The sequence below is a fragment of the Mustela putorius genome, unplaced genomic scaffold (genome assembly GCF_011764305.1).
Source record: "Mustela putorius furo isolate JIRA1106 unplaced genomic scaffold, ASM1176430v1.1 tig00003845_pilon_pilon_pilon, whole genome shotgun sequence".
NCBI lineage: Eukaryota > Metazoa > Chordata > Mammalia > Carnivora > Mustelidae > Mustela > Mustela putorius.
Genome location: NW_025421998.1, coordinates 19,635,808 through 19,652,910, shown reverse-complemented (window position 1 = coordinate 19,652,910; position 17,103 = coordinate 19,635,808). Strand labels below are relative to the sequence as shown.

Sequence of the window (17,103 nt, the reverse complement as noted above, 5' to 3'; positions counted from 1 at the left end):
ATTTACTCTGATAATAATGTAGTTACTAGATTTTACTGAATGTTCACCTTCTATCATTCAAGCATCATAATAACCCCATGAAATAAGCAGTATCCCCAATTTAATGCAGGAAACTGGACCTTGGAGAAGTTAGCTAATGTGCCTAAGGACTCAGCTGGAGCATACCAGACCCAGACTCAGGCTGACTCCAAAGCCCATGCAGGAACTGAGCTGCCACACTCCAGCATCATTACTTACTTATTTTACCATACTCCACGGTAATGTATTAAGACATGTGACAGATATTACTAGATGCACAATAAGTCATTCTTGAAAGAATACATGTTTAATGCTCTGTGAACTTGGCTTCAGCAGCTCCCCATGATGCTTTGGAGAAGCGGTATAACCTCCTGGTCTTATGTGGATAGGGGAGACAATGTCTAGTTGGACGCAAGTTCCCAGGTGCTTCTGATAGCTCTCCCCACACATGTCCACCACCCCTGCCTCACATACACATCTCCATTTAACAAAAGTCATTCTATCATTTCATTTAAATAAAGGCTGATCTTCTTAGAATCTCAATTAAATGACAAGGCTTTGTGTGACTTGACCATAAATACACCCAGACTTCCAACTGTATTGTTTATTCAATAATTCTCCTCAGCACCTTACAGACGGGTTTTGACGGAGGTTGTCTTACATATTTATGTTTTTCAGAATCTGACTTCTAGAATGTAGTACACATCTTGCATCCAAATTTTATTGATGGATATTAGATGTTTTAGAACATCACAATGGCAAAGAACAAGGACAGAAACGTTCTGTAACTGCTGTGTCTGATATGTGCCTTAGACACATGTGGCTTTCAAGCCCTTGAAATGTGGTTGAAAAGACTGAGGAACTAGATTTTGAATTGAATTTCATTTTAATTAAATTTAAATAGTGACGTGTGTCCAGTGGCTACCGTACTAGAAGGTTGCAAGTATAAAGAAACAACCTTTCTTCTTTCTTGACCAAAATAATGTAGAACTGAGAACTGAGACCCCTCCCATTTTTTTGTAAGTTGCTTTCCATTAACTCCAAAACAAAAATAGCAACAACAACCATAAGACCCAAAAAGAAATTCTAGTATGCTTCCATGCGCCACTGGGGAATGAATTCTTAATGGCGAGAATTCTGACCCAGGGGTCAATGAAAGCAGGTAGGCAGGAAGAGACGTTCCCAAGGGGAGGTTCTCGGCAAATTCCTAGTTATGAGACAGGAGCAGACAGAGCCTGTCAAGGAGAGAGTAATTCCCCCTCAGAGGAAAATCTAAATGTGTTTTTAGCCACCTGTCACCCCAGAGGGAAGACAGGATGGCGATGTTAAATTGGCAAGATTGTAAAACACGGAAGTTAACTACCGTACAAGGCCAGCTGAGGTGTTTAAAGTACATTTTAACCGGTAGAACTTCATTTCCCGAAATCCAGACGGTGGCTGTTGCTGGTGGAGGGCAGAATGCGGACCTCTAGCTCTTTCTTTCCACAAAACTCGCATTTTTCAATAAAAATACCGTTCCACCAAGGCAGGATCAGGCTGGATTTTCATCTAAAGCAAATACTAAGAAAACCACAAAAGACCAGGATTCAGAATGAGAGCGATCAGCTGACGAGGTTAACAGGACACGCAGCTCCATTGCAAAACCGTGAACTAAAAACCACCCATTCTGTACAAAAGGGAGCTACCACAGGAGCAAAGAGGGCAAGAAACATAAACTGGAGGGGAAGTTCATTAACGGGCCCAGAGAAGAGAGCGAGAGATGGATTCTGAGCCAGGACAGTGTTTCTCGAACTGAATTTCAGGGTTGTATTCTTGCGAGGGGTGGGGGGGGTCACTGGGTTTAGTAGGGATGTTTAAGTTTTATGCTTTCCTTTCACCAAATATAAAGGCGTAACTTGTCTTTCTTCGGTGACAGTTCTCAACTGAGAATCATTTTCAAAGGATGAGATTTTGGCTTTCTTACCAAAGGGTTTCTCAAATGTTGGCTAAGGGAGTATATCATAGGTCTTGGACGATTATTTTCCTTTAAAGGGGTCCAGAGTTTATTCAGATTTGAGGATCAGTGATTTAAAGGCAGACCATACACACTATCTGATTTTATTCTTATTGGGGGAATGGAAGCAGCTTCCTAACTTTGTCCTTTGCTTATGAAGAGCTTAAACCTCTCTAAACTCAGCAGGGCAGGCTGAGCACAGTGCTTGTATTTTAATCCCTAAGGGATAACATTGCTTAGAAGATTACGTTCTTCTCTTGCAACTGGGGAGCAACACAGCACCGTCATCGAGATCGTGAGTTGGGGCTCCATCACTAACCCTGACTCTCCAGCAAGCTGAGATGCTCATAGCCTTATGTGTAAAACAAAGCAGCAGACTGGGTCATTAATTACCAAGATCATGTCCAGCCTAGATTTCTGATTCCAACCATAAATTACAGTCCCATGTTGTAACTCTCCTCTGAAAGGCCTTTCAGCTAAAAATCATTTTCCCTAGGGCTCTGTGCCATATCTGTTCTTTTCATTGCTACTTTCCACCACTGAGCGCCGAAGGCCCAGGAGGTGATGCATTTGATGGAAAATCCGTCTGCACCCAGCGTCCCACCTGTTACCTGCTACCACCTAGGAAGTAGGAAATTAAACGATCGAAGGCAGCCTCTCAGATATAAAAGGCAGCTTCTCCCAGATATAAAAGAAATACTTAGAGGGAGTATTTGGGATTTTTTAAAGTTTCCAAGGAACCAGATAGCTGTTCGCTAAGTGTGAGTATATCAAGTGGAAACATAAAAGCTATGTCCGCTTTTGTGTTTTGAATGTTATAGAAGAAGTGATGTAATGAGTAGCATCTCAGGCTGTTAGTTCATCTCCCACTGTTAAGAGTGACTGTTGGATTTGGGGAGCCCTCTCAACAGCCAGCTGTGCCCAGTAGTACCAGTGATGGTACAGGCCTGTCTGGGTCTGAGGAGTGTGTGCTTAGAAACACCAAGCCAGAGCTGACTTTTGGTAGGGGTAATGCTATTCCTTTTCTCTGAGAAGTCCTCCCCGGCTCTGGAAGGATGCAGACAAAGGCTGTCCCATTGCTTCGGCCTTGCTTGAAACATGATACCTATGGCCTGGGGGATAATTCTCAGGGGTCAGAGGGATCCAGAAGAAGTTGGCCTTGAGACCGGACTCTGAGTCTCTGCTTTATAGCTAAAGCAGAGAACATCAGAATACTCTAAAAATGACTCTGGCATCAGTCCTTCATTTGGTGATAGAACCCATTCTTTGAGCCTTTTTCCTCCTCGGGCTACCTACTGAAACTTACCAGCTGACACCTGGGTATATCTGTATTGCCTTAGGGAGGATGGGACCCTTCAACCCAAAGTAGAGCTCAGAAGCTACAGCCATCGGATCATACTAGAGTTCACCCTTCAGGACAATGGTGCCCTGGCCAGCTTCTCGGCGTCAGGGGCTCCAGTCCTCCAGATGTGGTCCTGTGGCCTCATGAGCTCCTTGAGCCTCCCAGAAACATGACTTTGCTGGTCCCATCAACCAGAAAGACGTGCCTGCCTCTCTCTCTTCTGTTAAAGCAATGACCTTCCACACAGTACAGAATGAAAGCCTTCCAGTACAAGAGAATGACTTATTTGAAACAATTCCCTTGGAGATCATCTTGTGTTTTCCACCCTAGTTATAATTTGGCTAATTGCTTAATAATTCTGTTTAAATGTCTCCGTTTCTGCAAACATCAATTCATTAGGTCTACTTTCCCTGGTTGGAAATCTCTTCGCTTCTCTAAATATCCTCGGCCCCTTTCCATTTGCACTTTTGCCTGAGCAACATTCTGATGACATAAAGAGCGTCCCTTTGCAGAGGTGTTGAGCAGATCAAGGTGTCTCTCTGTGTTCCAGAGCCCAAGCCCTATAACCTGTGGCCTTGAAACAGTACCTGTGTTTGGGAAAGATCTCAGACCGACCGTGTCTTTATTTTTTTTTTAATTAACATATAATGTATTATCTGTCCCAGGGGTACAGGTCTGTGAATCATCAGGCTTAGGCATTTCACAGCACTCACCATAGCACATACCCTCCCCAATGTCCATAACCCAGCCACCCTATCCCTACCCGCCTCCCCCAGCAACACTCAGTTTGTTTCCTGAGATTAAGAGTCTCTTATGGTTTGTCTCCGTCCCTGGTCCCATCTTGTTTCATTTTTTTCCTTCCCTTCTCCCCATGAGCCCCCGCCCTCCCTCTCAAATTCCTCATATCAGTATATAATTCTCTTTCTCTGATTGACTTATTTCGCTCAGCATAATACCCTCTAGTTCCATCCACGTCATCGCAAATAGCAAGATTTCAGAGTTTTGATGGCTGCATAGTATTCCAGTGTGTGTGTGTGTGTGTGTGTGTGTGTGTGTGTGTGTAAATATATATATATACCCCACATCTTCTTTATCTATTCATCTGTTGATGGACATCTAGGCTCTTTCCATGGTTTGGCTATTGTAGACATTGCTGCTATAAACATAGGGGTGCACGTGCCCCTTCGGATCACTACATTTGTGTCTTTAAAGTAAATACCCAGTAGTGCAATAGGGCAATAGTGCAATAGTGGGTAATAGGGCAACTCTATTTTCAACTTCTTGAGGACCCTCCATACTGTTTTGCAGAATGGCTGCACCAGCATACATTCCCACCAACAGTGTAGGAGTGTTCCCCTTTCTCCACATCCTCACCAACATCTGCTGTTTCCTGACTGGGTTAATTGTAGCCATTCTGACTGGTGTAAGGTGGTATCTCACTGTGGTTTTGATTTGGATTTCCCTGATGCCTAGTGATGTTGAGCACTCTTTCATGTGTCTGTTGGCCATTTGGATGTCTTCTTTGCAGAGATGTCTGTCCATGTCTTAATCTATAAAGAACTTATCAAACTCAACACCTAAAGAACAAATAATCCAATCAAGAAATCAGACTGTGTCTTTAAAAAACCAGCTTCCCTGCCCAATGAAGCTGCCATCACCGATCACCGATCACCGGTAGCCCTAGCCCCCTTCTACAGCAGGAGACATGCCATCCCAGGGTGGGAGGCTGCCCGAGGCAGGAAAACCCAGCCCAGCCTTGAGGAACCTGCAGCCCAGCGGGCAGCTGGAGAATTCAACTCTGGAGTACCTCTGCACATAAGAATAGTATCCAAGTTAAAACTCCACTTAAAGCAAGAGCCTTCTCAGAGCACACGCATCCATGGTGGGGCATCACAGATACACACACACACACACACACACACACACACACCCTGTGTGTAGCTGGAAGCTGAACACCCTGGTGATGTCTGTGCTTCAGGGTGGGGGTGGGGATAGCCTGTGACTCACCCTTTCCAGCAGAGGTTGTTTAGGCAAAACAGATACAGACACGTTGCTTATCATTCGTTCCCTCTGTCCTCTACGAGCTGGAAACCTCCAATGTTGTTTTTCCTTTTTCATTTGAAAAATTTAGCACCCGCCCATCCAACCATACCAACCCCATCACTTTGGCTAGATGCTCCCATTCCAGAGGGAGCTAACACAACCCCCCACACCTTGGAGAAAGTGGGAAAACTTAGAGTGACAGAGGAGGAACCTGAAGGTTCCCCCTGGGAAACTTTCTTGGGCTTGTGATGAATAAGAAGTGACAGAGGTAGCAAGCAAAAGAAGGAAGCAGGAAGCGCGCCCGCGTCCCCTTCTTTCCCTTGGGACCACAGTGTCCTGCCAAGTGAACTCAGAACTGACAGAAGAGTTCTGGGAAAGAACAGAGGAGTGAAATCTGTCCTCCCTGACCTGGTAAACCACTTGGTTCTCACTAGCCTCCTGTCCTCGCCTTTAAGCAATTCTGTGTGTGAAGCCAGTTGGAAAACACACAGCGCCGTCAGTCCAAAGGGTAATCCCTAATGACACGTCCACAGCCTTCAACTGTCCGACATGAACCGGGCCTCCGGGTTCTACCTGATCTGTGGGTACGCGATTGGTTTTTATTTATCTTTCTTTAAAAGCTACTCTGAATTTCTTTGGAATTTGCAATCATGCCCTCAAAGAATGATCGCAACACATGAAACGGCTGCCCAGCCTGTGCGTTTCTAACTTTGTCTGTTTCTCCTGAATGCTTGATTTGTTTCTATTGTTTTTTCCTTATTGAGCATCGATTCGCTGTGAGTCCTTGGCTCTCCATTAACGTTTGATTGTCTAGTCTGGGTGGTACTGCCTGAGGAAGCCAAAGGTAAAAGCTAAAGATAACAATGATACCTAACACTTAGATAATGCTCAGTGGTGACTAGGATCAGGTATTTCGTGGGTGTTCAGTCATGCCCTCCTCACCACGATCTTAGGAGGTAAGTGCTCCTGTAGGACCCATTTCACAGATGAGGAAACTGAGGGCGGGAAGGATAAGATGCTCGCGGGGGTCACACAGCTAGCACGGGGTGGGAACAAGATAGGAAACCAGGATATGGCTCCCAGAACTCTGCCTTTCATCACGATGAACCCCCGTGCCTATCCTTTGCACACTAAGACTGGGAGAGCCCGGAATGACCTTGTTATTTTTAACCATGCGCGAAGTGCAAGCTCTTCATTTATTTTACCTTTAACCCTTCTGTTTTTCCCTCCCAAACTCTCAGACGACGGAAATGCTTAAAGCAAACTAAGGTAGTGTGAGACCACACCATGTAAGTGTAAGCATGGCTCCTTGTGGGTCCGGCTTTTGTGTTGTGCGCTTCTGCCTACCGCCCCCGCATGTTCTCCCCGCTGCTCTCCGCCGGCTTCCCGCTTTCGCCGCTTGGCGCTTGGGCCGCATGAACCATCACTTTTAAGCCATAGATCTTCTGTCTTGCTCCTGATTTTATAGTTGTGCTTCTCTCTCCCGCCACGCCTGGCGCCTGGGCAGGAGCCAGAGCACATGCCGCCGTCAGCCCGGCACCTGCCCTGGGGAGGAGCCGGGGACTCCTGGGGAATGCGTGAGGTCATTGTTCTCGGACAATGAGCCCTCGGATTGTCAGCTTTTAGGATGCTGGGCATGTGCGCACATTCTGGCGTGACGCCTGACTTCACAGGGTGGAAACATCTGTGGGCTTCTCCATGCTGGTTGTGGTCGCCGATCGCACGCCTTCGCTGTGCACTGTCCTTCTGGGGCTGCCAGCCTAAGCAGATTATTGTTCTGTGAGTCTTTGCAGAGGTGAACGTTATATGAAAATTAATACTATCCTGCCGTGGCGGCGCTGAAATGAGCCATGGAGAGAAGTAGTACCTCGTTTCTTTATTATTTCCTCTGTACCTATGTATATGATGGACACACATACCTGATGTTAAACCTGTGATCATAGAGAATAATGGGTTTGAGGCCAAATGATGGGCTCTATGATGCTTCATTCACACAATGGTGTTTTGGTGTCCCCTGAATCCACATAAACTATATTTCCACTTCGAGTGAATTTAGTATGTGGTAAACTAGACTTACAGAATAAGTGGTGGAGGAGAAATTTGTGCCTGACAAAGAATATCTGGAATGTTTGAAATTTGGCGCCGCCTTACTGTACAGACTTCCCCACCTGCCGATGACCTTGGGGCTGGATCTTCTTGTCCTTGGGGCTGGATCTGCTTGTCCTCAGTCCCACTGAAGTTTCAAGTGTGTGTTCAGTAGGCATCAGGAAGGAGGAAACTTTTCCAAATTAGTTGTCGGAGATGACAAGAACTTAAAATTGAAGGGGCTGTCATGAGATGCGTCCCCTCCGTGTTGAGACCCCCACCCCGCCATTTAGACATGCACAGAATTCTGGAGCTGACGGGTCCTCAGGGATGTTGGGTCCTTTACTCCAAACCCCTTAATTCATAGACGATGACTGGGAGGGACAGTAACTTGCCCAGGATGGTGGGGCAGAGGCTGGATTAAATCTCAGTCCTCCTCTTTCCATCGAAGCCTCTCCCCAGTGCATCATCCCAGCTCATCTCTCACTGGGGGAGAACCCCCTGCACGGCCATTCACTTTTTTTCTTAAAAGTGAATGGAACCAAAGAAACCTACATCCCAAGAAAAGACTCCGGTCCCAGTCCTGGCTGTGCCATAAATATCTGGGGGAGCCTGGGAAAGTTACAGTGCCTCTCTGCACCTCAGGCTCCTCACCCATAAAACGAATGTGAGAACTGCTGGTTTCAGTAAGTATATAAATGCTAACTTTGCTCACGAGCCTCCGGCTGCTTTTGTGCGGGTCCTCCCCGCAGTATTCATTTCCCACTATAGAGTTATGAAGAAAGCTCTAATCGGGCTGTTCTAACCCCAGCAAGAGCCCCGTAAGTCTCTGTTACCAAGTGAACAAGGACAGAAGCAGGAGGGAGATGGTGTGGGTGAGAAGCAAGCAGCCTGCCCTCCTCACACCATCCCGTGAAACCAAGGGAGACGCAGCAAACCCCAAACTTGGTCATCTCCGATTTCTGCAGTTCGGGGCTATCTAGCTGATGTCTCCTCTTCTCCACCGCAAGACACCAAGCCCAGTATGTAAACAAGGTTATGTTGCCTCTTTCCAGTGTGTTGCTTATGGAGGTGACAGGCCCAGGGAAGTCTCTGAGGCAATCCAAGAATAATTGGAAAGCCAACAGAGGCCCACAGATGCCACCCAAGCTGTGAGATACACTCCTTCTTCACAGACCCAAGCTGTGAGATACACTCCTTCACATAAAACTACAGAAGGGCAGATATGAACCAAATACACAATGTCATTTTTAACAGGACTTGTTTTTTCCATAGGAAATCCATGGCATTTTTAACGAGGGATCTTTTTTATAAAACAACGAACCATCCCTTGATTTAACAATTTGGCCCATTTTGGCTTCTGTATATCAAGTTTAGCTTAATGTGCATCTTTTCTCAAAGTAGCCCATCAGGTCTGCACCTGTCTTCCTTGAAGCTGCCCCTGATTCAAAGTTGAGTGGGAAGAGCAGGTCAGGATATGGTAGGGAGGGGGCGTGAATCACAGAGACGGACAGGTGCCTGCTCACTTCTTAGGTTCTAATACTGCTGGACAGAACGTAGCCCGGCAAAAAAAAGGCCATGACCTCAGAGAGTATCCCTGGGGTAGAATTTCAGCACCAGGATTTTGGTGGAGTGGGGAGGTAGGAGGCCAAATCTGCCTGGAAAGTTTGTGTTAAAGGATTCTTAAAGTTGCCTTTGCATGGTACCTCATACTGGATTGAAAAATGTCTCTCCACCACATCCTTTGGAGGGAGCAGCTGTTGAAAATGATGCGAAGGGCCCACGGGCCTCTTCCTGGCAACCATCATTGCCCTAGAATTCCCAGCCCTTGTCCAGGGACAACCGTTAGCACAGCATGAAGAGGAAAACAGCCTCCTTGGGCAGCTGTGCAAGACCAGTTCTCCCACTGAGGATACTGGACAGACGAGCAGAGGTGGTGAGCTCCTCGCGCTACTTTTGTCTTTGCCGGAGAATCATACATGGGGCCGTGGGAGAGGCACTTTCCCCGGCTTCTTCTGGGTCCTTCCTGGCCCTTCCTAAGAGAATCATTGTCCTGCTGAGACCTCTAGTGGCCATTTGGGTAACTGCAGGCGTCTGAACAAGGGGGAGAGGAACCATGCGCACACCGAGGGCTGCCCCTGCGTGTCCTCGGGAAGTGTTCGGAGGCCTCAGCCTGGAACACTTTCCATGTGGGGAATAAAGGGAGCCTCTGTGGCCTGAGGCCCCTGCAACATCAGCCTGGAGGCCTGTCAGGTGAACGTGTCCGGTGGGTTCCCAACCACAGGATAAGAACTCAGCTTTCTTTGGTGTCTCAGCGATTCCAGCTTAGTTGTGGGATCTGCCTGACGTCCGGGATTTGGCCAATCCTTCAAGGCTTGCCCTAGAACAGACCTGATCCTCCACTTTTCCCCGAGACCAAGCTGAGCTCCTGAGAGTCTGAAAAGCCAGCCACCAGCAGCCTGACAAACACACCAGCCCGCGTTTGCTCCCCGAGGGCCTTGGGTAGCCCAGCCTGGCTTGGGGGCTGGGCAGCCCTGCTTGGCCTCCCCAGACACTCACCTCCCAGAGGGACAGAAAACAAGCCTGCCACCACCCCTGCCTCCCACACTCTGGTCCTCAGGGCTCCCTGAGAGCAGTTAAGTAGATTACCCCTGATGGACACAAAACTAAATTGTGGTAATTGTACTAACCCAGTGGCATTCTCAAGGCGTGGTCCCCAGACCAGCAGCATCAGGATCATTTGGGAACTGAGAAGAAAAGCAGACTCTCAGGCCCTGCCCTGCCCCAGCCATACAGAATCAGAGCCTCTCTGAATGGGGCCCAACCACCTCTGGGTGTTCCTGAGGCCGCCTGTGGTTCAAGAACCATTTCAAGCACCGATTCACAAACGTCTACAGATGAAAGATAATAAATTTCCAGCTTATTTAAAATGTGGATTCTGATCCCTGCCCCACAGGGATTTAGTAGCTCTGAAGTGGGGTTGCAGAAATCTGATTTTGAAACCATCGTTCCATGTAACCCTGTTGTGGGTGACCCACGGACCACCATTTTGGATTTCTGCTCTGGAACGAGCAGGACAAGCACAGGTTAGCTTCCTCTCTTGAATTAAAGGTAAGGGTTGTTCTCACATCTCGCTGGTCATGAAAGAGATCCCTGCAAGTATCTCAGAGTACTCCAGTCCTCATATTGCCACAAGTTGGGTGTTGCTGCAGCCGTGAGGAGAATCTCGGTGGGATCTCTCTCATAATCTGAACAAAGCGATGTTAATGCCTGAGAGACCAGGAAGGAGAGGAAGCCTGTGGTTTCTTAGGAGTCTGGGTCTCTGGGGTGGCGTCCCAGGCTTGTCCAAGCGAAACCGTGGGTCGTCTCTAAGCTGCCAGCCTTCGAAATAGTGAGTTGCCTTTCTTCTCCATTCTTGAACAGTGAGAGAGTTAATGGTGCTTTCCCAAGAGGACCCAAGAGGCTAGTTCGTTCTACCATTATCAGTTTTCAAAACTTGTCAAGTTTTCAAAACTTGAGCCTATGAGTACCTTTGGCTCACATAGAATTAATTTCTGTGAGGATTCTCGTGAATCAAATGTCCCAGCTCTCCTCAGCACAGGGCCCCGCTGGGAACTCCAGAAAGGATTTGCCATTCTTCTCTGTCCCCTGTCACACGCCCATTTCAACCCCCAACCCAGTTCCATCCAGGGCACCCACACCCTCCCTAGGGCACTCATTCTTCGGGAAGGACCGAGAAGACTAACGTGCCGAGGCACACTTCCCAGGGCATGTTGAGCCGGCAGGAGGCTGGGAGCTGACATTCCTGGTGGCTGGTTCTCGTGGACATTGTCTGACAACATGCACAGATGTTGTCTGCTTGGGGACAGCAGCTTGATCGGGTCAGGCTTCTATTCTTTCCAGTATGTCAGTGGAGCAGGCAAAGCGCTGGCTCCCTTCCTGTCCACCTTCCTCCATCTTCTTCCCCTTATCCATCCTCCCATGCCCTCCTCCCCCACGTTTTCTGTTTCTGTGATTTTCTGCAGCGTTTCCCCTCCTTTTTCTCCATTCTTGCTGGGCCCCCCTCCATCCTGGAGAGCCGGCACCCACCCCAGCCAGGCCTTCAAAGGCCTCCCCAGCAGTGTGCACCCTGCCCGGCAGGGACTGCCCCCCTCACCTACTGTAAAGCACACCTGAAAGACAGACGTCTCATCTGCCCTTCCGCAGACAGAGGGGGAGAGAGGGAGGCAAGAAAGAGGAGAGCTGCAAAGGAACACCCAAAAAGAAACCATGACCAGTGTTCAAATTTTAAACTTACTCCATGTCCAGAAGGAGGGCAGCCCACCCTCCCAGCAGTGGGGTCAGGACAAAGCACCGTCCTTAAAACTCTGTGTGGGCAGGGGAGAAATGAGGGCACTGCCGAACGTGGGGCAGTACTGAGAGACATGAAGGCTTTATCTAAGGAACAAATCCACTCTTCACAGAGATGTTTCTGGGTCCAAGAGGTCTCCTCTTGGGAGCCGGAAAATGGGCAGGGCTGGCCTTGCTGACAGGGGCATGGATTCTTTTTTTCTTTTTTTTAAGATTTTACTTATTTATTTGACAGACAGAGATCACAAGCAAGCAGAGAGGCAGGCGGGGGGGTGGGGAAGCAGGCTCCCCACTGAGCAGAGAGCCTGATGCAGGGCTCAATCCCAGGACTCTGAGATCATGACCTGAACCAAAGGCAGAGGCTTTAACCCACTGAGCCACCCAGGCGCCCCAGGGGGCATTGATTCGGTTCTGGCTCACTCGATCTTTGCTCTCACAACCAGGGTCAGCTCCAAGGGTGCAGGACCAACCAGCATAGTCCTGTAGGGTCCTAAGCTTAGAAGGACCCCACACTTGGGGTTGAATGCTGTGCAGCCCCGGGCTTAAAACTGTGTTTTGTAAGTGAAGTCTGATTGGGTAGTGGAAGCTTGGAGCATGCAAAGGGGTAGGGAGGCTCGGAGACTGCTTCTGGGACCCTGCTTCCTGCTGCCACACCCAGCAGATGTTCCCAACTAGAGGACGAGGGGCATTTCTCTGCCCGTTTTCCTGTCCCCTGGAACCTGAGCCTGCCCAGCCTTTTCTTCTAGGGCCTGCCCAGTGACCGCTGCCACCTTCTACCCCAGGAAGGGCGCAGGCATGGGTGGGGAAGATCCTGGCTGTATGCACCTGTCCTGCAGGATCCTGGGGACAGGCTACAACAGTGCTGCCTCTTTCCAGTGGACATCAGGCAGGAGGCCACAACTCAGTAAGGGACACTCCCAATCCAGTTACCGAGAACAGAGATTGCAATCCCCTGGGGGATAACCTGTCACCATGTTTGGGGAGACCACGGCAGGGGGAGGGACCTGCTTCAAGCCAGGCAACAATACAATACATCCCTCTGTCAGCAGATGGGAGGGCTGACGTCATCAGGCCCAAGTGGGCACACAGAGCAGGGGCTCCCAGCCAGTTCCCTCCAGCCCACCCTATAGTTAGGGGAACCCTCTCTTCCTTCCCAATCTTCCCGAACCTGTGTTGGTATTTTCCAGCCAGTTCAAGGCCTCCTCCAGAGATGAAAAACAAATTATATGATCTCAGGGATTGCACAAATGAGCTAAATGCTCTGACATTTACATTTAAAGCTAGCACGGCACAATGTAAAAATGAATGCTAAAATTCATGCTAATAATTAAAAGTTTGAACTTTATCTACCTAGAAGGACATTAAGTAACAAATAAAGAGATGCCTGGGTGGGTTTAGCATCTGCCTTCAGCTCAGGTCATGATCCCAGGGTCCCCCGGCTCCTTGCTCAGGGAGTCTGCTTCCGCCTCTCCTTGTGTTCCTCTCCCCTGCTTGTGCTCTCTCTCCCTCTGTCTCTCAAATAAATAAATAAATTCTTTTATAAATAAATAAATAAAAAGCAAATAAAATATGCCATGACTCGTGATGGTTGCCCAATCGTGTGAATGTATTTGATACCACCGAACTGTACACTTAAAAATGTGTAAAATGTACATGTAACATATTTAAAAAGGTGAAAAGGGAAAATTTGATGTTCCATGTATTTTACAACAAGAAAAAGAGTTGGGGCGGTGCTCCTGGGCGGCTCACCTGGTTAGCGTCTGCCTCTGTCTCGGAACATAATCTCAGGGTCCTGGGATCAAGTCCCACAGCCACCTCCCTGCTCAGCAGGGGGTCTGCTTCTCTCCCTCCCTCTGCTCCCCCACCCTACTCTTGCTCACTCTTTCTTTCTCTCAAATAAATGAATAAAATCTTAAAAGAAAGAAAGAAAACAAGTGAACTCCAACGCCATGACAAGGCCAGAGAGACCCCAAGAAAAAAGGGAAAAGCTTCGTATTGCAATACCTTTAATGGCAATTTTTCCCACTTTCTGAGCAATTTTCTTCTAGCCCCTGGGCCTGCAAATTATGCAGCTGACTGCCTATACTTCAGTACCCCCTGACTAGGAGAAGATCGTATTAATTCTTGCACCGAGTTAGAGGTGAAATTCTTTTTTTTTTTTTTAAGGTCTTATTTATTTATTTAAGAGAGCACAAACAGGGGGATTGGCAGAGGAAAAGGGAGAAGCAGACTCCCCGCTGAGTGGGGAGCCCTACACTTGGTACCAGGACTCTGAGATCATGACCTGAGCCAAAGGCAGTTTCAACCAACTGAACCATCCAGGTCCTCCAAGGTGAAATTCTAATCTTTTGGGGCAGAAAAAGTTTCCAGTCTATGACTAAAGGTAATTTCCATCTTAGCCACCATTCATCTACAGGAGGAAAAAAGGAAGAAATGTGAAAGTGAAAAAACAAAGAGATTCTTGTGTTGGATAAGCACCCGGCCACCTTTTGAGGTGACCTTGTGCATGCACTGTGCAGCTGAGGTTCCATGGTGAGGTCCATTCATTATGAGAGCTCCTCTCCGAGAATGTAGCTTCTCAGGGGCACCTAGGTGGTTCCATTGGTTAAGTGGCTGCCTTCAGCTGATGTCATGATCCTGGGGTCCTGGGATCAAACCCCACATCTGGCTCTCTGCTCAGCAGGGAGTCTGCTTCTCCCTCCACCACTCCCCCTGCCTGTTCTCTTTCAAATACATAAATAAAATCTTTTTTTTTTTTAAATCTCTTTTTTGCACTCAGCACGACCATCTGCACTCCCCACATATTGCAAATGACTTAGGTCCCTTATCACCCTCTTGTCTGAAGTGTGGCGCCTCATGAGATAATTAATAAACTTGTAGCTTCTCGTGGCTACAAGAGAGAGTATAGGAACTTGGCCCTTCCTTCCAGGTTAAGAAAACTTTATCTGAACTGATGTTGCTCTGGCTTATAAATTCCTCATAGCGACTCTCCATCCACCAGTAATGCATCTACCCAAACACACCTTTCTTTGCACTCTTGTCAACCTCCGTAAGCTCTTTAGGCAGGCGTGGGAAGCTTAATGTATTTCCTGTGACATCGTACCATTCTCCTAGATCAGCTTATCCCAGCTTTGCAAATTGAAAAAAAAATTCATTCCTGGCACCAACAGCCTGTTAAATTGGTTCTGATTAATAATTGAATCTTAAGACCCGTTCAAGGCAGCATTCACGACAGCAGATTAGCAGGGGAGGGGAGACCGGTGCCAGGTATCACCGCGTCGTGACGGAACAGACTCGTGACCTCAGACAGAGGTTAAAAGCAGAGTCCAGATTCCGGGAGAGTCTAATTCCTTAGAAAAATCACTTCTCAATGCACAGAAATGTCTCCCCTGCCCGCTGAGGGGCCTGGCATATATTTCCTAGTAACAGACTTTGAATGCTGATCTGGAGGCATTCTTCTTGGACTTGGAGTATCCTGTGGGTCATATTCTTGTGGTTCACATTAAGCTCTCTTAGATGTTGAATTATTTATAACGACACTGCAGAATATTTCTTCCTTAATCCTGAATGAGAATATACAGTCCTCCTGAAATGTCAGACTGAGAAACAGAGGCTCCTAGCTTTACAGTCCAAGAGCATAGCCCTTGTGGGTGATTTCCAGGCACAGAGTGTGTCCGAGCGACTCTAGATCTTCATGCTGAATCTTTTAAGTGCGTCTGCTTTGCTCAACACTAGATTCTCCCAGCCCAGTCAATGGCTGAAGGACATTTCAATCCTATGCTTCTCTCACCCATTGGAGAAAAAAGGACACCGAGAAGTAAAAGAACAAACAGATTCCTGCTTTTGGTTGAGCACCCATCACATTTTGAAGTGACCTCTAGAGTTTTTCGGTAAAGACCTTTAGGCTGCCCCAAAGTGTTGCCTCAACTGTCTGGGGGATGGATTTAAGATGCTGGAGACAACCCTCTTTCCAGATCTTCAGATTCTGACTCTAGGGTGTTTTGAGTTAGTTCAGAAACTCGCATTTGGTAAAATTTGAGAACCACTGTCCTCCTGACACTTTCGTTAATTTCGGTGAATTGTTGTGTTCTCAAAACCTAAGGGTCAGACAATTCTGTTGTATACATGTAATATTGAAATCACTTGCTTAGTAAGACTAATGTATGTATGTGTTTTGAAATTCCCAGAGATTGAGAGCTAATGTCTTTCAACATACATTCTTTCAAGAAGCAGGTTTTGAGGATGTACTTTGACCTGGGCACCTGCCCAAGGTTCTGTTAATTTCGGCTACCAGCCAGAAATGAAAGGTGAATCCTAGGCTTGAGGGGAAAAGGGAATCCTGATAGCAAAGAGACTTCCAACCCCCAAGCAGAGTTGTGATTCTGCTGTGTGCCAGGGGCTTCTTCTCTCTTGTCTCATTTCATCCTCACAATGATCTGTGAAGGAGGCACAAATCTATTGTCCCTGTTTTACAGATAATGATACTATAGCTCAGTGAGGCTGTTCAACTAGAAAGCAGTGAAGCAAGGATTCCCTCCCAGCAGCCTGCTTCTCTAGAATGCAGGCTTTTAGTCAACACCATTCCAGCTGTCAGAGTCATGTTCCTTCCCCTAATAAGGCAGAAAGCAGGAGGTGATGCTCTCCGATGTGAATATTTTATACTACTGTGTGGCCACCTAATTTCTATTCCACTGGTGATTCCTTGTGTATTAAATCCATGACGCAGGCTTAGATGCCAGGCTCTGGAGATACAAGACAACGACATGTGTGCTTCAAGAGGGTCCCAATTACCAAGTTGCTCAGTCATATAGAAAAGTCTAGAATTAGAACTAAGAACAGCACACACACCCCTCCCCCCAAGTCCTGGAGCAATCTTGAGGACATTCAGGTAGCCCGCCTGCCTTTCTAAAAAACGCTCCTAGGAAAAGTAGCTGCACCTCCCTTGAGTTACTGTGATGTCAGGATAACTCTGCCGGCTGGGCTGTTCTTACTCCAGCGAAACCACCCCTGGGGGCAGTAAATTTGGAACCGAATCCTCTTTGTCATGCCATCTGGAGAATTCTAATGTTTTAACACCTTTCAGTGTGTGAAATGCAGTCTTTTTCTTCTTTCTGAATGCTGGTAAAAATTTCCTGGGCTCCCATGACCGCACTCCCCCCACGTCACCCCTGATAACAAAACCATACATTCAAACAGTGGAGAGGTTTCTAGCTGAGGGTCCTGCAGGAGAGAAATAGCAGTATGCAGTCATTACCATGTAGCAGTTTCTATG

General features: G+C 47.5%; 1 protein-coding gene across 2 annotated transcripts in view; it reads left to right on the top strand.

The window, feature by feature from the left end:
• LHFPL3 (LHFPL tetraspan subfamily member 3) overlaps window positions 1-17,103 on the top strand; it is a 572,439-nt gene that overhangs the window by 498,137 nt on the left and 57,199 nt on the right. Inside the window, exon 3 of one of the 2 annotated variants that reach the window (XM_004739574.3) lies at window positions 6,638-6,685. The exons of the other annotated variant lie outside the window; for it this stretch is intronic. Within the exon in view, the coding sequence (XP_004739631.1) occupies window positions 6,638-6,654 (17 nt within the window). The 3' untranslated portion in view covers window positions 6,655-6,685. The remainder of the gene's footprint in view (window positions 1-6,637; window positions 6,686-17,103) is intronic. 2 annotated transcript variants of the gene reach the window in all.